The sequence below is a fragment of the Pelobates fuscus genome, chromosome 11 (genome assembly GCF_036172605.1).
Source record: "Pelobates fuscus isolate aPelFus1 chromosome 11, aPelFus1.pri, whole genome shotgun sequence".
Lineage (NCBI taxonomy): Eukaryota > Metazoa > Chordata > Amphibia > Anura > Pelobatidae > Pelobates > Pelobates fuscus.
This window is the reverse complement of record NC_086327.1, coordinates 22,494,291-22,515,195: the sequence shown is the minus strand read 5'-3', so window position 1 is coordinate 22,515,195 and position 20,905 is coordinate 22,494,291. Positions and strand designations below refer to the sequence as shown.

General features: G+C 48.2%; 1 protein-coding gene across 1 annotated transcript in view; it reads right to left on the bottom strand.

The window, feature by feature from the left end:
- Positions 1-17,586, bottom strand: part of LOC134576774 (guanylate-binding protein 1-like) — a 73,867-nt gene extending 56,281 nt beyond the window's left edge. Inside the window, exons 1-4 of the mRNA XM_063435479.1 lie at positions 17,543-17,586; positions 5,877-6,077; positions 4,909-5,036; positions 3,365-3,474 (exon numbers count right to left, since the gene is read on the bottom strand). Coding sequence (XP_063291549.1) covers positions 3,365-3,474; positions 4,909-5,036; positions 5,877-6,069 — 431 coding nt within the window. The 5' untranslated portion in view covers positions 6,070-6,077; positions 17,543-17,586. The remainder of the gene's footprint in view (positions 1-3,364; positions 3,475-4,908; positions 5,037-5,876; positions 6,078-17,542) is intronic.
- Positions 17,587-20,905: the final 3,319 nt, after the last annotated feature.

Here is a 20,905-nt window from a genome sequence, read left to right as displayed (position 1 = left end):
GTTTTCCCACCCCCACCCCCCCTCTGTCTCTCTCTATTCACCCCTCTTTCTCCCCTTGTGTCTCACTCTCCCCCCTTTCCCTGTGGCACTCTCCCCCCCCCTGTCTCTCTCTATTCACCCCTCTTTCTCCCCTTGTGTCTCACTCTCCCCCCTTTCCCTGTGGCACTCTCCCTCCGCCTCTGTCTCTCTCTATTCGCCTCTCTTTCTCCCCCCTCTGTCTTTCTCCCTCCTTTCCCTGTGGCACTCTCCCTCCCCCTCTGTCTCTCTCTATTCACCCCTCTTTCTCCCCTTGTGTCTCACTCTCCCCCCTCTCCCTGTGGCACTCCCCCCCTCTGTCTCTCTCTCTATTCACCCCCCCATTCCCTCTGTCTCTCTCTATTCACCCCCCATTCCCTCTGTCTCTCTCTCTATTCACCCCCCCCCCATTCCCTCTGTATCTCTCTCTATTCACCCCCCCATTCCCTCTGTCTCTCTATTCACCGCCCCTATCCCCTCTGTCTCTCTTTCTATTCACCCCCATCCCCTCTGTCTCTCTCTCTATTCACCCCCCATCCCCTCTGTCTCTCTCTCTATTCACCCCCCATACCCTCTGTCTCTCTCTCTATTCACCCCCATCCCCTCTGTCTCTCTCTCTATTCACCCCCCATTCCCTCTGTCTCTCTCTCTATTCACCCCCCCCCATTCCCTCTGTCTCTCTCTCTATTCACCCCCCATCCCCTCTGTCTCTCTCTCTATTCACCCCCCATCCCCTCTGTCTCTCTCTCTATTCACCCCCCATCCCCTCTGTCTCTCTCTCTATTCACCCCCCCCACCCCCTCTGTCTCTCTCTCTATTCACCCCCCCCACCCCCTCTGTCACTCTCTCTATTCACCCCCCACCCCCTCTGTCTCTCTCTCTATTCACCCCCCACCCCCTCTGTCTCTCTCTCTATATTCACCCCCACCCCTCTGTCTCTCTCTCTATTCATCCCCCCCACCCCCTCTGTCTCTCTCTCTATTCATCCCCCCACCCCCTCTGTTTCTCTCTCTCTATTCACCCCCCCCACCCCTTCTGTCTCTCTCTCTATTCACCCCCCCACCCCCTCTGTCTCTCTCTCTCTATTCACCCCCCACCCCCTCTGTCTCTCTCTCTATTCACCCCCCCACCCCCTCTGTCTCTCTCTCTATTCACCCCCATCCCCTCTGTCTCTCTCTCTATTCACCCCCCATCCCCTCTGTCTCTCTCTCTATTCACCCCCATCCCCTCTGTCTCTCTCTCTATTCACCCCCCATTCCCTCTGTCTCTCTCTCTATTCACCCCCCCCCATTCCCTCTGTCTCTCTCTCTATTCACCCCCCATCCCCTCTGTCTCTCTCTCTATTCACCCCCCATCCCCTCTGTCTCTCTCTCTATTCACCCCCCCCACCCCCTCTGTCACTCTCTCTATTCACCCCCCACCCCCTCTGTCTCTCTCTCTATTCACCCCCCACCCCCTCTGTCTCTCTCTCTATTCACCCCCCCACCCCCTCTGTCTCTCTCTCTATTCACCCCCCACCCCCTCTGTCTCTCTCTCTATTCACCCCCCCACCCCCTCTGTCTCTCTCTCTATTCACCCCCCCACCCCCTCTGTCTCTCTCTCTATTCACCCCCCCACCCCCTCTGTCTCTCTCTCTATTCACCCCCCCACCCCCTCTGTCTCTCTCTCTCTATTCACCCCCCACCCCCTCTGTCTCTCTCTCTATTCACCCCCCACCCCCTCTGTCTCTCTCTCTATATTCACCCCCACCCCTCTGTCTCTCTCTCTATTCATCCCCCCCACCCCCTCTGTCTCTCTCTCTATTCATCCCCCCACCCCCTCTGTCTCTCTCTCTCTATTCACCCCCCCACCCCCTCTGTCTCTCTCTCTCTCTTCAACCCCTCCCACCCCCTCTGTCTCTCTCTCTCTATTCACCCCCCACCCCCTCTGTCTCTCTCTCTCTATTCAACCCCTCCCACCCCCTCTGTTTCTCTCTCTCTATTCACCCCCCCCACCCCTTCTGTCTCTCTCTCTATTCACCCCCCCACCCCCTCTGTCTCTCTCTCTCTATTCACCCCCCACCCCCTCTGTCTCTCTCTCTATTCACCCCCCCACCCCCTCTGTCTCTCTCTCTATTCACCCCCCCACCCCCTCTGTCTCTCTCTCTATTCACCCCCCCACCCCTCTGTCTCTCTCTCTATTCACCCCCCCACCCCCTCTGTCTCTCTCTCTCTATTCACCCCCCACCCCCTCTGTCTCTCTCTCTATTCATCCCCTCCACCCCCTCTGTCTCTCTCTCTATTCATCCCCCCCACCCCCTCTGTCTCTCTCTCTCTATTCACCCCCCCACCCCCTCTGTCTCTCTCTCTTCAACCCCTCCCACCCCCTCTGTCTCTCTCTCTCTATTCACCCCCCCACCCCCTCTGTCTCTCTCTCTCTATTCAACCCCTCCCACCCCCTCTGTCTCTCTCTCTCTATTCACCCCCCACCCCCTCTGTCTCTCTCTCTATTCACCCCCCCCATCCCCTCTGTGTCCCTCTGTCTCTCTCTCTATTCACTCCCCCCCCCCCCCATCTCCCCCACCCACCTTAGAGGAGTCAGGGGGCCGGCAGAGGAGTCAGGGGGCCGGCAGAGGAGTCAGGGGGCCGGCAGCGTTCCACACTGCAGCCTCGCCGGTCCGGCGGCACTCCTACTGCTGAGGGCTGAAGGGGGAGGGAGCATATAGCTACCATGCTCCCTCGCGGTTCCCACAATCCCCAGCAGCATCCGTGCTGTGAATTGTGGGAACCGCGAGGGAGCATGGTAGAGATATGCTCCCTCCCCCTTCAGCCCTCAGCAGTAGGAGTGCCGCCGGACCGGCGAGGCTGCGATCCGGCCCGGCGGCTCCAGCCTGGAACGCGGCCGCCGGCCCCCCTCTGAGTGTGTCACCGGACCGGCCACCTGGTGGCACATACTTGCGCAGCCCCCAGATGCCGCGGCCCACCGGGAAATTTCCCGGTATCCCGGTGGGCCAGTCCGGCCCTGTCTGACATTTTAGTGTATCCCCGTATCTGTCACACATTTGGTTTGGAGGGAATGGGCTGCTCTCTTTCTGAATATTAAGGGTATCTTGAGGACCTCACTGCTGAATTTGCTTTTACAGAATTATAAAAAAAAGAAATCATCTTATGACAAATTTTGTTTTTCGTGAAATTTATTTTGAAAATGCATTCATTTAGCAAATTGTAATTTGGATTTGGGCAAATGCAAAACAAAGTTAATTTCTGCCTTCATTTGAAAATGAATGAGCATCTATTGAAAATTGAATTATACAGTTAGTATATTTTGTCAACTCATCAGAAATATTAAGATATGTTTCTGTAAAGGATACTGTAGCTGTTCCATTGCTTGCTGGTCTATAGTGCCGACACTATTAAACACAAAGTTACTGCTCAATAGGACAGCCAGACAGAAGATCCAGGCATCATTCTTACTGTCTCCCTGAATGAATAGAGCAGGAATATTATAAAGGTGACATAATGAAAATAGTGAGCAAATTAAGACAAATAATCATAAACAGTGGATTCGCCTTTCTTGTGCCTTTTCGGTGTTTCAAGTGGGCTGATGGGGAGAGATAAGTGCCGGGAGCTGTGGACAATGCCCTCCTGTAGTCAGTCAGAGCTGCAGGAACAGTTTTAGAGGCTGGAAAACACAGTGTTGTCCCTGCTCTTGCAGTGTCTGTATGTGAGGCTCTGGAAGGGATCAATTCTCATCTGCCTGCTAACAGACTCTCATAAATGTTGTGCAGGAGGAGCAGGAAAAGCAATGAAGGATACACACTGTATAACAGCTCTTGCTGCAATTATAGCAGTCTGTAAGGATTCTATGAGCTCTTCAGTTTGGTGCAGTACCTCACAGTGCCACTACCTTTCTGTGGTGCTTTTGCATGCTGCTGCACCCAGACTAAAGAGATCTGCCTCTGTAATTAGCTGGCCCTATCTTGTAGTTATGTAGTACCCCTCTTTCCATGCCAATTCATTGGTTTTGTTTTGTTCCCTGTGTCTTGCTCCTGGGGGCATTGCTTCCATCACCCTGCTGCTGGAGGCTTTGCTCGCTGTGTTTTCTCCTGAAGGTCCTGATCCCTATGTTCAGTTCCCTATGGTCTGCACCTGGAGGCCCTGCTTGCTATGTCCTGCACTTGGAGACCCAGTTCCCGTTATTCCAGTATATTGAACCCCAGTGACCCTGCTCCCTTGCTCCTGAAGCCTGAATCGGAGGCCTGCCCGTTTCCTCATATTGCATTTGCTTAATTTATTGTGTTATGCCCATGTGTTCTTGTAACTAATACAACTGTTTTCCTTTGTCATTGTGATTTATTTGCATATTGGGTTGCTACTTATGGTAATTGCTGCTGTGGAGCGGACCCCTTCCCAATCAAGCCCCAAGTCATAGAGGGCTAACTGGAATACAGAAGGCATTGGATAGTGAATACTTTGCATATAACCCCTCAAACTGCATATTCTCTAAACACCCATTTTTCCTTATCCCAAAATATATCCACTCCCAAATCCTAAACAATTTCATTTTCCAACATTTCAGAACCCAAACCCTAAAGTTGAAAACCAAATCATTTCCTTTTCATTAATACTAGAACTAACTACTAAGTAAACATCATATGTATTTTGATTGTAAATGTAAAGGGACACTATAGGGTCAGGAACACAAACATGTATTTCTGACCCTTTAGTGTTAAAACCACCTGCCCCCCTGCAATGTAATCGAGGTACACTTATACAGCAGCATACTCACTATACTCACAGATTCAAACAATAGATTACAAGCCAAAATGGTGTAAACTAAACAAACACTAATTATCTTTTATGACCACATACAGAGTCATTTCTTGTATATTAAATACATTATTTAAGTAATCACCTTCTCCACATCCCCCAGACCCTCTGTATCCAGTAGAACCAAATTATGTCCTGGTTTGGTTGGGTGAGGAACACACCACATCCAGATCCCTTTAGTCTTAGATTGGATGGTAGATCCAAGAGAAAATCCTGGAGAGAATACAAGTTGTGTGATATAACAATGACCATACAATTAATTCTTTATTATGTAAATTATATTGCTGGCCATTTAACCTTCAAATTCTTTAAAAAGTTGATGCCACTTAGTGCCATTAGTCCAGCTTTGCTTTCTGATACCTCCTCAAAAACAAATGCTGATAAATGTGTTATGGGTCCTGGGTGTGGAGATATGTCTATCTTTGGAGGCAGAGGGTTGTAAACAGGGCTGTGGGTGAGATACGACTAGGTGGGAGGATGGGGACAGACTTATGGCTAGGAGTGAGCTGTAAGGACAAGAATATCACTGGATGGAAAATGATACCCATTTATTCTAAACTCATTTCTAAATTTTTCTGGAATACATTTTCCACAATGACTCTGTAGATTACAAGCATCATGGCTGATTTTTTTTTATGTTACCAACTGCAATATTTTAAGTAAATAACCCTTTGCACACTGAGTGAGTGGATAGGAAGACATGAAGAACTTTACTTATCACTAACCTAGAACACATTGAACATTGGCTAAAAGTAAAACATAATTTTCACACCACTCAGTATGGGATAGGGAAAGAAGAATGGAGGCATCTGAATGTATGAATGCATGTGCACATTATTAATATTCAAACATTTGCACATAGTGTGCGTTAATGAAAGGGGACTGCTGTGCAATTCTCCTGATTGAGGCTCCAGAAGATCCTGATGACTCAACAATTTTATCGCCTTGTTGGGGATGGGAAAGGTGAGACTAATATCATTTTTTACTACTATGAGATTCAAACACTGAGCAGTTCTATGTAATGCAATTAAAGAGTACTTGCAGTCAATTTACCTTTTTTGTAACCTGCTAGATTATTCATAAGATATGATTTTCCAGTTCGGTATTTCCCTACTATTGCCACAACGACCACAGGCTCTTTCATGTTGGTAAGTATCTGCAACGATTCTTCATTGATTGTTAGCTTGTGATTTTCATCATTTTCAATCAGACTCTTGGGTTCTGGCATCAGCTGTTCTCTGGACATTTTTGTATCTAGAGAATTCGAAATATAGATAACAAGAATCTACCACTCGCACACAACAAGCAAAGTCCATTGGGGCAATACACATCAGTGGTTACTGTGTTCTCAGGGCTACAATGTGGCATTACGTTGCTTTGCCTTATCATAAAAAAACATGATACAGTTAAGGATAAATAATTGGCGCTTATAAAAACACAATCCAATGCAGCGAAGAAAACCCAAAGTGTACTGTCACTCTTACACTTAATATAAATGGTACACAAGCAACATAAATGAGTTAGTGAAGCATACACAGTGATTATTGTTACCTCCTGCAAGGTAATACAATTCCTATATAATATAAAAGAGAAACATCATCGTGCAAGATGCACATGCACATTAGTTCTACCCCACAGGCGGACGTTGGCAGGGGAGGAGCGTGGGTGGAACTGAGCCAGCGCCAAGGGACATCGGCGCTGCACCCAGGCAGGGCCAGTGCAAGGATTTTTGGCTGCACAGGCAAAAATGGATTCTCACCCCTCCCTCCCTTAGTGGTCTCTCCTCACCCCTCCCATCCCTCCCTTAGTAGTCTCTCCTCACCACCACAGTCTCGCCTCACCACCTACCTCCCCCTCCCATGGTGGTCTCTCCTCCACCCCCCCCTCCCACGGTGGTCTCTCCCCCCCATTCTACCTCCCCCAACCTCTGTTGTAGGTAGGGTGGTCCAGTTCACGATACAGGAGCTTCTGTTTCCTGTATCTGCCAATGAGTGAGCACTTCCTGTCAGTTCGGCGGATGTTTCCTATACTGCAGACCGTAGCTCGGCCACGCTACACTGAGGGACTAACAGGAGGAAGTGCTGTGCGCTTCCCTCCTGCCGATCCCTCTTTTCTTGCACCCCCGAGCTGACGCACCCTCATGGAGGCGCTGGCCCGGGCAGTGGTGCAGATGCCTGAGGCTCTCTATAGAGTGCTCAGGCGGCTGCAGCGTTTTAGGGGCTGGCGCTCCTGGCAGCAACCCTTGCGCCTTAGGTGACTGCCTAAGTTGCCTAAATGAAGCGCCAGCCCTGAAAGCACCAAATGCCCAGGAACTATTTTGGGCATAAAACCACGTGTGCAGCTGGTCAGAACTTTAACACAGTGACGTTTCCCGACACTGCATGGATCTGAACGCTATTTGGAGAATTTTTTGTGGGGTTATTTTATGTTTTTTTATTATGTTTTGGGGTACTTTTGTTTTTATATTTTGCGTTGGACTCTCTGTTCCTGGGAGATAATTAGCTTACTGGTCTTTAACGCAATTATTTCCCAGGCCCAGAGATGTTTGGGAGGGTGTTGTGTTAAATACAATGGAGAACCCCTGCTGGGGTCTGTGCATAAAAGGACGAGTTTGGCACATTAAAATGAGTTGTACTCCTAGAACTATGTGTCTTCTAGTTACTGGGAGGGGGAAGGGCTAATCACTGCTTAGCACCTTGTTCCAGCTTGGGGAGGATTCGGCAGGAAGAGTCCTTGTAAGGACTAGAGCTCCCAGGACTGTGTGTCGTCCAGTCCCTGGGAGGTAATAGTGCTAGTCCCCTATCCTGTTCCAGGATGGAGAGGCTACAGTAGGACTAGTCCCATAACAAATGGGGCAAAACCAATTTTTGGTTTGCATTTGGATGCATTGGATGTTTCTCTGTGTCTAAGGGAAGCACAGTGTGTTTCTGTGTGTGTGTGTATGGATGCATTGAGTGTTTCTGTGTATGTATAGGGAAGCATTGTGTGTGTAGTGTGAAAGAGAGTTTGTGGGGTAGGATATGGCCTGAGTCCTACCAGCCCCATTGTGCTTCTCTTTCCCTCCTTCTTAAGCCTCTCACCCCTCTTGTCCCTTACTGCTCCCCCTCCTGTCCCTTAGAGCTCTCCCATACCCCACTGTGTCTTAGTGATCTCCCCTGTTCCTTAGTCATCTCCCTGCCCCCTTTCCCATAGTGCTCTCCCCTCCTTTCACTTAGTGTTCTCTCCTACCCCCTCCGTCCCTTGGTGCTCCCCCCATCCCTTAGTGCTCTCCATTACCTCCCCTTAGAGATCTCCCCTGCCCCCTGTCCTTTAGAGCTCTCCCCTGCCCCTTAGTGGTCTCTCCTCTCCCCCACCCTATTAGTGGTCTCTCCTTCCCCCCCTCCTCAGTGATCTCTACTCTCCTCCCCCGCCTCCCTTAGTGTACTCTCCTCTCCCCCCTTTCAATTAGTGATCTCTCCTCTCACCTCACCCCCTTAGTGATCTCTGCTCTCCTCTGACCCCCCATAGTGGTCTCTCCTCTCCCCCCTCTCCCTCCCTCCCTTAGTGGTCTCTCCTCCCTTCCACCCTTAGTGGTCTCTCCTCTCCCCCCTCCTCCTTAGTAGTCTCTCTTCACCCCTCCTCCCTCTCTTAGTGGTCTCTCCACCCCCCCTCCCAAAGTGGTCTCTACACCCCCTCCCATAGTGGTCTCTCCTCCACGCCCCTAGTAGTCTCTCCTCACACCCACTATCAGTGGCCTCTCCTCACCCACCCCCTTAGTGATCTCTTCTCCACCCCCCTCCGTCAGTGGTCTATCCTCTCCTCACCCCTCCCCTCCCTCCCTTAGTGGTCTCTCCTCACCTCCTCCCTCCCCCTCCCAAGGTGGTCTCTCTTCTACCCCCCTCACACTATGGTCTATCCTCCACCCCCCTCCCTCAGTGATTGTTACAAAGACCCATCGTATTGTTATATTTCACTTCTTCTCATGTAAAGCCTATGTTTCTGGCATTCAGTTTATACGAATGGATTATACGAACTGCTATAAAGCCCCGTTCGTCGGTACGAACGATAGACCACCCAGACTTAACCTCGTCACCCCTCGAAGTACCGAATGGCCGACCACCCGGCAAGCGGAGTGTGCCACTCATTAACCGCACAAGGCATTGCGGTCTGCGGTTAACCACAAGCTAATCTAGAGGACCCTAGATCCCAGAGGACCCTCCATTCGTGCCCAATTCCCCGAAGGGAAATTACCGAAAGACTCACGAATAAGGGACCACCTACGTTCTGGCATGTGGCATCAATTAGAACGTTCATGTTGCGGTTAACCGCAGTTCAAGTACCCCTTCCGGGCGGTCTCCGTTCGTGTCTCGATCGGCAGGGACAACCAGACTGGTAGCGGGGATTCGTATGACTATCTACCCAACCTCCGCTCCATAAGTACAGAGTTGAGGGCCCGCTGTCCATTGACGGACCTAAAAACATGGCCGCCATCGAGGTCTTACCATCAAACTACCGAACAGGACTTTATATGGCAGAAATCTCCCGTTTTGTTCGTGGGATCTGGGCGCAATTCGTACAGTTCGTACAATTCGTATTGGTGCGTCCAGATCTGAGCTACCGAACAATTCGTATAATGGACTTTATGTTATTAATAATGTCTAAGTTATATATTTTTATGCAGTTTGCTGGAATAGAATAAAGCATGGTCTTTTGGGAGCTTGGAGATAATTAGATTGTGTTACCGTTGGCCTCATTATCTCCAAGCTGGGCGGGTACTAATTTGAAAGATACAATGTCTTGTGGTTGGTTGACTTGTTGCATTGTACCTGTATCCCACCAGGTCCACAGGGGGCTGTCCTTGGACCTGGGGACTTGCAAAAATTGCCATGCATGTGTGCCAGTAAAGTCAGTTTGTTTTACACTCAACTCGCAGCCTCAACTCGTGTTGTAGGGATCCGGGAATCCTAGCTTTACTATAGCTAGTGGGAGACTCTACATTTGCAGGTTTCTACCGACTGGAGCATCGTTCGACTCTCTGACTTCGGGAACCAGGACATCCAAGCAATCCAACCTCCTGCTAGACCGGAGGCAATCGTAACAATTGGTGGCAGCGGCGGGATCATCCTGGAATCCCTAAGAGAGGTACGGAACGGATGGAGAGCAATTACAATAAGGTGAAACGCACCACATTGAAAGATTTACTCGAGAGCCGAGGTGGGAACGCGAGTAATCGTCCAAGGAGAGAGTTAATCGCGGACCTAACCAAGATGGACCAGAGTTTCACCATGGCAGAACCCACGGCACTACCCAATGATGAAAAGACAAGAATTGTCAGGGAAAGGCTCCCCCTATACGGGCCGAACCCTTCCGTGGAACTAGTGAGACAGTTGATGGTGGAGGCAGAGGCGGATATCGAAAGAGCTCGAGCCCATGAGCTCAGCATGAGAACCGCACAACTCGGGAACACCGTCAACACGAACGGCAACCCCACGGAAGGAATGGGGCAATCGAAGATCCCGTTCACGGCATTTAAACTCTTCGTGGAGAATGAGATGGGGATGATGAGTTTTTAAACGACTTAATACTTAATACTGGCGGATACTGGCAGGGAAATTAGCCGGTCGAGCAATGGAGGCTTTCAGGACTCTTAGCACCGAGGAAGTAGCCCAATACCCGCTTGTCAAAGACACGCTACTGAAACGGAACGCGGTAACCCCGGACACGTACCGCCGGCAATTCCGCAACACTAAAATGAAGACGAATGATACCCATGCCGAATGGGCACACCGAATGCGGAGAGCAGCTACTCATTGGATGAATGGGTGTCGAGCAGTCACAGCGGCCGAAGAACATTTTTATGAGGGACTTGAGCAAAAAGATCGAGAGTGGTTAAAAGACTGACGACCGGGTGATCTCAACGAGGCAGCGAGACTGGCTGATGAACACGGGTACATGAATCAGACTGGCTGATTCAGCGAGACTGGCTGATGAACACGGGTACATGAATTTAACAACTCCCGAACAAAACCAGGGACTGACCAAACCCACAAACGGAGTTCCGTACACCTGTACCGGCGGGACCTACCTGATATGCCGGACCACCCAGCTCCTACACCCCAGAGCGCTCCTGCCCTACATGCTACAAGTGCAAGCAGCCGGGGCATCTTATTGCTAATTGCCCCCTCAACAACAATTACCCCTCGAGGAATTACAATACGACTCAATCGGGGAATAACCGCCCAGCACGCGCTTTTTGTGTTGAACAAGAAAGCCCCCTGGAAGAACATCTGGGACCCTTGCACAAAGCTAACCCTGTATATGCCGCGAACGACAACCGGCAACACCACAGACAGGAGGTCTTACTGGAGGGCTGCCCCATACAGGGGTTGAGAGACACGGGGGCCACTATCACCCTAGTACAAGGTCGACTGGTCCCAGCACATAAGCGCTCCACGGACACTGTTGCTGTCCGAGTGGCCGGAGGGGATATTTACAAACTACCTACGGCTCAAGTACATTTGGATTGGGGTGCGGGGAAAGGCATTGTGAGGGTGGGAGTCATGGATAATTTACCAGCTGAGGCAACGATCTGGGACCCATGACTTCTGCTTATGCTCCTTCCTACAACTCGGAGGCACATCCTGTCACGACCCGGTCACAAGCAGGTATGACTCGAGACCCTTCACCAGTGCGGGAGACTCAGGTAAGACCAAACCCGACTGTGACTAATCACCCGTCCCCATTACCCTGGGATACCCCTGCAGCCTTTGAGGCTGAAACTAAAACTGACCCGACCCTTCAGAAATATAAGGAGAGAGCTGACACAGGGACTGGGGGATCAGACCAAGAGACCTTCGCATGGGAGCAGGGCCGACTGTACAGACATACCGAAAAGAAAGGGAACTATAGGAGACAGCTGGTCATTCCCCATAAGTATAGACGTGATATACTCAGAGTGGTCACGATATCCCTTTAGGCGGACATTTAGCCATAACCCATACTCTTAAACGTATTACCCATACTCTCTTTTGGCCCGGAGTACATGCGGATGTATGCACATATTGCAACACCTGTGAGGTCTGCCAACGGGTAGGCAAAAGAGGAGACCACCCTAAGGCACATCTCGTGAACATGCCAATTATAGAGGAACCGTTTAGCCGGGTAGCCATCGACCTAGTAGGGCCCCTTGCCACCCCTAGTCCATCCGGAAAGAGATATATTCTTACCGTGGTGGACTACGCTACTCACTATCCAGAAGCCGTGGCTTTATCTAATATCCAGGCAGACACAGTAGCCAATGCCTTGGTACAGGTCTTCTCTCGGGTAGCATTTCCGCAGGAGATCCTATCCGACCGAGGCACCCAGTTCACGGCGGAATTAACGCAACAACTATGGCATGTCTGCAAAATAAAATCCCTACTCAGCTACCCATATCATCCTCAGACCAATGGGCTATGTGAGAGGTTCAATGGAACCCTCAAACAGATGTTAAAAACCTTTACACAGGAATATAGAGACTGGGAAAATGTTCTGCCGCATCTCCTGTTCGCTTACCGGGAGGTGCCCCAGGAAACAACCGGATTCTCTCCATTCAAACTGCTGTACGGACATAAGGTATGGGGTCCCCTGAACCTGATCCGTGAGCACTGGGAAGGAGAGACGGAGAATGCTGGAGTCCCCATCGTACCTTATGTACTGGAGCTTAGGGACCGCATGGAGCAACTAGCCAGGTCGGTCCAGGCTAACCTCCAGGCGGCCCAGAAGCGACAGAAAGTCTGGTATGACAGGGGAGCGAGACAAAGGAGTTTTTGTATAGGACAGAAAGTGATGGTACTCAAGCCGGTTAAAGCAGACAAGTTGCAGGCAGCCTGGCAGGGACCTTACCAGATAGTGGAGAAAAGAGGGGACACTACCTATGTGATTGCCAGCTGTCACGACGAGAACCTAAGAAAGATATTCCACGTAAATATGTTAAAAGAATTTCTTCAACAGCCAGAAGATGTATTGGCCATATGTAGCCCCGCATCCGAAGACCCCGATAGCCTGCCCATACCCGACTTTTTAACCCAGAATGACCCGTCTGATATAGTGAGCCAAGTGCAGATAGACTTAACCCAGTGGAGAGGGAGCAGCTACACAAACTGCTCCAAGAAAAACAGGCAATGTTCTCACAGGAACCAGGGTACACTCACCAAGTAGACACCCCAGGGCAGCAACCCATAAGACAGGCCCCCTACCGGATCCCCGAGGCGGTCCGGGCAGGGATTAAAAATAGAGATAACTGAGATGCTCAAGCTAGGGGTCATTGAATCCTCCGATAGTCCTTGGGCATCCCCGGTAGTACTGGTACCCAAGAAAGATGGTACTACCAGATTCTGTGTGGACTATCGGAAACTTAATGATAAAACCATGACCGATGCATACCCCATGCCCAGGGTAGATGAGCTGCTGGATCGCATAGCCAGGGGAAACTATCTAACTACCATTGACCTCTGTAAAGGTTATTGGCAAATTCCCCTGGCCAGGGAGGCTATACCCAAGTCGGCATTCGTTTAAGGTAACCCGCCACATTCCAGTGCTTGGTAGATAGACTCCTTGATGGCTTCCAGGATTTTACTTGCGCATACCTGGACGACATAGCGATCCATAGTGAGTCCTGGGAGGAACACTTAGCCCATGTGGAAATGGTCCTGGATCATATTCGGGCCACGGGCCTGACCCTGAAACCAGAGAAATGCCATTTTGGAATGGCTGAGGTGCAATACTTGGGACACCAAGTGGGATGCGGGAAGCAGAGACCAGAGACAGCTAAGATAGAGGCGGTCGCGAACTGGCCCACCCCCACCACTAAGACCCAGGTATTAGCCTTTCTGGGCACAGCGGGTTACTACATAAGGTGCATACCAGATTACAGTGCCATTGCCAAACCCCTGACTGACTTAATGAAGAAAAATCTTCCTCGACAGGTCCTGTGGTCTCCCCACTGTGAAACAGCGTTTAAAACACTAAAAACTGCTCTAAGTAATGTCTTGGCTGCCCTACGTTTTATTGTTCATACAGACGCTTCCATGTTCGGGCTGGGAGCTGTCCTCAGCCAGATAGGAGACGATGGGAAAGAGCACCCGATTGCCTACATCAGACGAAAACTCCTACCACGGGAAGTCAGCTATGCCGCAGTTGAAAAGGAGAGTTTGGCCCTGGTGTGGGCACTAAAGAAATTGACTCCCTACTTGTATGGACAAGAGTTCACTCTGGTTACAGACCATAACCCGTTGGTATGGCTCAACCGGGTCGCTAGGGATAATGGCCGACTGTTACGCTGGAGCTTAATTTTAATTTTACTATCACCTACCGACGCGGGAAACAGAATGGCAATGTCGACGGGTTATCACGACAAACCGACCTCAGTCCAGCATAACTCTTCAGTCTGGACAGCCTTAATCTGCCCCGAAGAGGGGTCAAACAGTGTCTGCCAGAGTGTTCCACAAGGGAGCATTGTTACAAAGACCCATCGTATTGTTATATTTCACTTCTTCTCATGTAAAGCCTATGTTTCTGGCATTCAGTTCATACGAACGGATTATACGAACAGCTATAAAGCCTAGTTCGTCAGTACGAACGATAGACCACCCAGCCTTTGGCGTATGCCGCCACTTAACCTCGTCACCCCTCGAAGTACCGAATGGCCGACCACCCGTCAAGCGGAGTGTGCCGCTCATTAACCGCACAAGGCGTTGCGGTTTGCGGTTAACCACAAGCTAATCAACGGTCCCAGGGGACCCTCCATTCGTGCCCAATTCCCTGATGGGAATTCCTAAGGGGCGCCATAGGTGACTGCCTAATTTGCCTACTTTAACACAGTGACGTTTCCCGACACTGCATGGATCTGAGCACTATTTGGAGAACTTGGGTGCTCAAATCAGGGCTATTTTGGGATGTATTATTTGTGGGGTTATTTTATGTTTTTATTATGTTTTGGGGTACTTTTTTATATTTTGCATTGGACTCTCTGTTCCTGGGAGATAATTAGCTTACCGGTCTTAATTATTTCCCAGGCCCAGAGATTCCTGGGAGGGGGTTGTGTTGAATACAATGGAGAACCCCTGCTGGGGTCTGTGCATAAAAGGACAAGTTTGGCACATTAAAATGAGTTGTACTCCAAGAACTATGTGTCTTCAAGTTACTGAGAGGGGAAAGGGCTAATCACTGCTTAGCACCTTGTTCCAGCTTGGGGAGGATTCGGCAGGAAGAGTCCTTGTAAGGACTAGAGCTCCCAGGACTGTGTGTCGTCCAGTCCCTGGGAGGGAATAGTGCTAGTACCCAATCCTGTTCCAGGATGGAGAGGCTACAGTAGGACTAGCCCCATAAAAATATTTTTTTCGCAATTCAGGCCCCAAATGATCTGAATTTGGTCCAGATTTTAGCCTGACCATACGCCGTCGGATGTCTGAAATACAGGTCCGAATGCTTCAAATCCGGGTCCAGATTTGAAAAGAATCTATTTGCACACTGACCATGCCAGTAATTAATGGGCAAATAGTTAAATAGCCCTCAGAGCTGCAAAGAATAATTGTTGATCTCCCCCAGTGTACAATTAGTAACCCCCAGTTGCAGGGTGACCATGTGTTGGGGCAGCGGGGGACACTATATCTCTCATTTAATAAGTAGCTCCCAAATGTTGACCAAGGGTGGGGCAGGGACAGACATTAGGAAGTCCCCCTCATTTTTTGTAATTTATTAGTCCTCTACCCTCTGGCCATGGGTGGGGGAAATGAGGTGGACAGTGATCTGTCCATCACCTATTATTTAATTTAAAGTCTCCTACCCATTTAAACTCCATTATAATATAGGAGTCATATTGATCTTCCTATTCTTATTTGTTTTGCAATGTTGTGTTTTTTTTTTTGCAATTTAATGATGTGACTGGCTAACAAGCTCTGGCCAGCCACTACATGGCACTATTGAGTTTTTTTTTAACTATATGCCTGCTGGCTGATCTTACATTTCTTTTATATAAATTAAGACCTCGATTTAATGTTTGGATAAACTATTACAATTGTTTTTTTTTATATTTTAAAAGATCAAAAATATATCATACATTCAAAATATCTAAGAATTACATAAATAAAATATTTTTCAGTTTATTTTAAGTTTATCCAAAAAGAACAAATACAAAATTGCAGCCACCAATGCTGCATTATTTATGGTTATACATTATTATAAAAGCATCTCTGAATAGGAGAGAGAGATAGAAAGAAAGAAGAGGATGAGATGGGATAAAAGGAAAGGTTGGAGGAGAGATGGATAGAGACAGTGAGTGACAGTTAGTGATGTCCCGAATGGTTCCTGGCGAATAGTTCCTGGCGAACATAGCATGTTCGCGTTCGCTTCCGCGGGCGGACACATGCGATGATAAGTCCGCCCCCTATACTTTATCATTGAGTAAACTTTGACCCTGTACCTCACAGTCAGCAGACACATTCCAGCCAATCAGCAGCACACCCTCCCTTGCAGACCCTCCCACCTAATGCACAGCATCCATTTTAGATTCATTCTGAAGCTGCAACCATTTTTTTTCTCCAATTTTTTTTTTCAGTGCATATAAATGTTACAAGCAGATACTCCCCCCAGACACTCTGTGTTACTGCAGATACTCCCTCCAGACACTCTGTGTTACTGCAGATACTCCCTCCAGACACTCTGTATTACTGCAGATCCAGACACTCTGTATTACTGCAGATACTTCCTCCAGACACCCTGTGTTACTGCAGATACTCCCCACAGACACCCTGTGTTACTGCAGATACTCCCTCCAGACACTCTGTGTTACTGCAGATACTCCCTCCAGACACCCTGTGTTACTGCAGATACTCCCTCCAGACACCCTGTGTTACTGCAGGTACTCCCTCCAGACACCCTGTGTTACTGAAGATACTCCCTCCAGACACTCTGTATTACTGCAGATACTCCCACCAGACACTGACACAGAGCAGAATAGGGACTGTTCCCCCTACATAGGGTCACTTGGCAGATCTGGATTGACACCTATCCTAAGGATACCTGATACACACTGACACAGAGCAGAATAGGGACTGTTCCTCCTACATAGGGTCACTTGGCAGATATGGATTGACACCTATCCTAAGGATCCCTGATACACACTGACACAGAGCAGAATAGGGACTGTTCCCCCTACATAGGGTCACTTGGCAGATATGGATTGACACCTATCCTAAGGATCCCTGATACACACTGACACAGAGCAGAATAGGGACTGTTCCTCCTACATAGGGACTGTTTCTCCTACATAGGTTTGCCGGTTCGCGAACGTTTGCGGAAGTTCGCCTCCGCTGTTCGCGAACTGAAAATGTTGTGTTCGCGACATCACTACTCCTAAATGACAGTGAATTGAGCAGTGAAATTGCAGGGGAATGATCTATACACTAAAACTGCTTTATTTAGCTAAAGTAATTTAGGTGACTATAGTGTTCCTTTAATATTTTATAAACTTTTAAATTGATTTAATATCATGAAAAATATTGTAATATTCTGATATTTATTAAAAATCACTATTTTTTTTGATAGTTTAACATTTGAAAAAATCATTTTAAAATCATATCCAAAAATATTTAATCAAGGCTTTAATCATTTAAATGCAGTTTTATCAAATGAAAAATAATTAGTAAACTCTTTAAAGCACAGGCATATGAATGATCTGCCCTATTCCTACACAAACTCACCCTATAATTTACCTTTCAGGATTCACCAGTACAGCAGTCTTCATCTGTTTGCAGCTTTTTCTGTTTATCTCCTCTTTTATAATGTTTGCAGAGAATGAAAGTGAAAGTAAAAATGGTATGCTGTCTACTGAGAAAACTAAATTTAGACTTTGCATGGATTGATTTTTTTCTTATTAACCCTTTCAGTAGAGTTGTTGCTAACACAGTATCTGGATATGTTATCAATGTAAAAATTACTGAAGTGTAAATATAATGGGTACATTAAGGTTTATTTTAAAATAATTTAAAAAATATATAAAAAGTAGGTGATATTTACATATATTACATATAATATATATTGAGAAATTGCACAGATTCTCATTAATTTGATACTCAAGCAAATATTTTAACCTCTTATTTTAAAGAGAAAAGTTACAATTCTACCGTTTTAAATTAACAAATGTCGCAAGTGAAATGTCGTGATAGAAATTAAGTTCTTAAATATAAAAGCAGGGGGCGGGGCCTGACCGCCAAGCAGAGCGGAAGCTAATCAGAACAGCTCCTGCTAACAGAGGCAAAGATTGTGTTATAACAGCCCCAAAACTACCTAAACTCGAAAAATAAGGCTATCGAGCTAGCGGTGACGCTAAGGGGCTTCTAAAGACACCAGCCATGCAGAGCTACCTGCGAGATTACCCCGACCATCCTATGAGGCCTGCAGGCACGACAGGCGCGGGAGAGGCGGCCGCCACACGAGGCTGGAAGGCTGACTACGGGACCATGTCCTCCCCCCTATGGACCGGCGGGGGTTATCCCGGTCCCGGGAGGCCGTTCTCCTGCTCTAAGGCAACAACTCCAATGTAAACTAACCAATCTCAACATGGCGGACCACCCACATTGGCCTTCGGCTACAGCGCAGCAAAACACAGACTACAGAATCAACGCCATCTTTGACGCCTTCTGGCTTCGGCTGGAGAAGAGAATGAGAGGCTCTCCCCTGTCCACACAAGGGAACTCACCTGAGGATGACCAAGAGGGACTCCCAACTGGGCAGGTAATCACCAAAGCCCAAACTCGACGGGATAAACCTCAGAGGCCTCCCAAACTAGAATCTAAAGCCTCTGCCGACCAGCAAGGAGCCCCAGTATCCGGGAAGAAAGTGATAACTAACCACTCTCCAGCCAGGGGCCACCCAAAAGCTCTGCAATCATCAACAACTGCCTACCCCGCAGCCGAGGCGAAGTCGCGGTGGCAAGTAGAGTCCCGGGGAGTAACCACGATACCTGTAATCCTGGAGGCTACCTGGACCCGAAACCTGCCGCTGGTAAGGCTGTCCCAAGCTCATAGCCAACATAAACATGCCGGAAAATGGCGTTGTGGCAGGCGCCGCTTCCCGCCAACAAGCAAACCACCGCGACTACAAAGGCAGTGCTGCGGGAGTCACAGCCAGCCACCCCCAAGCCTCAGAATAAGCCGAGTCGCATACGTGGCACCCGAACAGCACGGGCAAGACATCAACGGGCAAAGAGCAGCAGGGCACACCTAGATCACCCACCAGTTCCCCAGCTCCCACGGGAGCAGACAAGCCCGACAACTTTGTGCTGGGGAAGGAGGACGGCTGACACACAACCCAGACGCCCTGATCAGTGTCCCAGGTATGCAGACTGGGCCTCCAGAACGTGCATTGGCTGAAACAGACTGGACTGATGTGTTGCAGAGCCCACTGCCCGCGACCCTCCTTATAATGCAGAGACTCTCACTCCCATTAACCGGAGGCGCCCAAGGGGGGGAACTGGCTGACATCAGGATGCCTTAACATGATAGAGGAGGAGTACTACTCTCTAAGCTATGTGACCCTACTCAGGTTTCATATATATGAACAGACTTATATACATGCTCATTAGCCCATTTTAAACAGCGGTATTTTTCCGTATGCCTTAACTCACGCAGTTTACAAGAATGTCTCAGCAACCTATGTTCTATCTTCTATAGGTGTCTTATGTCAAGTGCAGATCAAACAACTTCTGTATCTATTGTAAATGCTTTCCTATGCGACCGGCTGAATGCGAGTGCGGCTCCTGCCGCGCATGCGCATTCAGCCGATGACGTCGCAAGGAAGAAGGAGAGGAGGAGGAAAGCTCCCCGCCCGGCGCTGGAGAAAGAGGTAAGTTTAACCCCTTCCTCCCGCCAGAGCCCGGCGGGAGTGGGTCCCTGGGGGTGGGGGCACCCTCAGGGCACTCTAGTGCCAGGAAAACGAGTATGTTTTCCTGGCACTAGAGTGGTCCTTTAACAGGATATTCATATGCTGACATGCACAATCCTGTGAAACCATAGCATAGTACTCAGCAATAATTTGTGAGCCTAACCTGTCTTCCTCATATAAAATACCACGCAACGCAGTGATTGATTGCTAATCAAATCTAACATACTAGCCTGATAGAATACATTTGAAGATGCGCAGCTACTTTCATGCCATTTCTGTGACAAACCATGTTATAATTGAGTGTTGATATACCGTTGTGACATTGTCAAATGTTCATCTTACTACCTAACCTTGATGTTGGTCCGCATCCCGGACTTCCATGTTTTAAGTTGCCGGCTATATTGATATAGTTACTGTTCAACCCTGAACCAAGCATGAATCCAATATAAAAAAATGTGCATATGTAATCCATGTTTATTAACTCAAAATAGCCAGTACCTGCTGTTGTGGCAGTGCCGGCATGTTTGTCATCATTATGCACGCCAAAAAAAAGAATAAAAAAAAAAAAAAAAAAAGCAAAAAATACACACAGCACATGGAAGATAGATATATCGATGGTTTTAGAGTTTAATGAAAATTCCAAACAAATTAAACAAATTAATAAGCAGCATTGGCACATTTTAAAAGCGGATAAACAATTAAAAGGAATAATAAGTGAACGGCCAAACATTATTTTTAAAGGTGCTAAAAGGACAGCCTAGTTAGAAGTTTTATTAAACCTCAACAGAGTGAAATTGTTATTCTTTTTATCAGAAACCTGTTTTGTATCCTTGTAAGATGTGCTTACCATGCACAAATACTCAATTTAAAAAAAGATACACAAAAAATATGTTTCATTCCAATGTTACGGGAGATCGCTTTAAGATATGTGATATTGTGACGTGTCACTCTACTAATGTGCTGTATCTCCTCTGGTGTCGCGGTGGGCTCCAGTATGTGGGCACGACCAACAGAAGCTTGAAGACCCGCATTATGGAGCACATGGGAAATATACGGGGGGATACACCAAACATAGTGTGTCACCACATTTTTTAGAGAAACACAATGGTGATCCTTCCCTTCTGGGTTTTATGTTAAAAGTGAAAAAGAATATGGACTGGAGAGGGAAAGATAATTTTAAA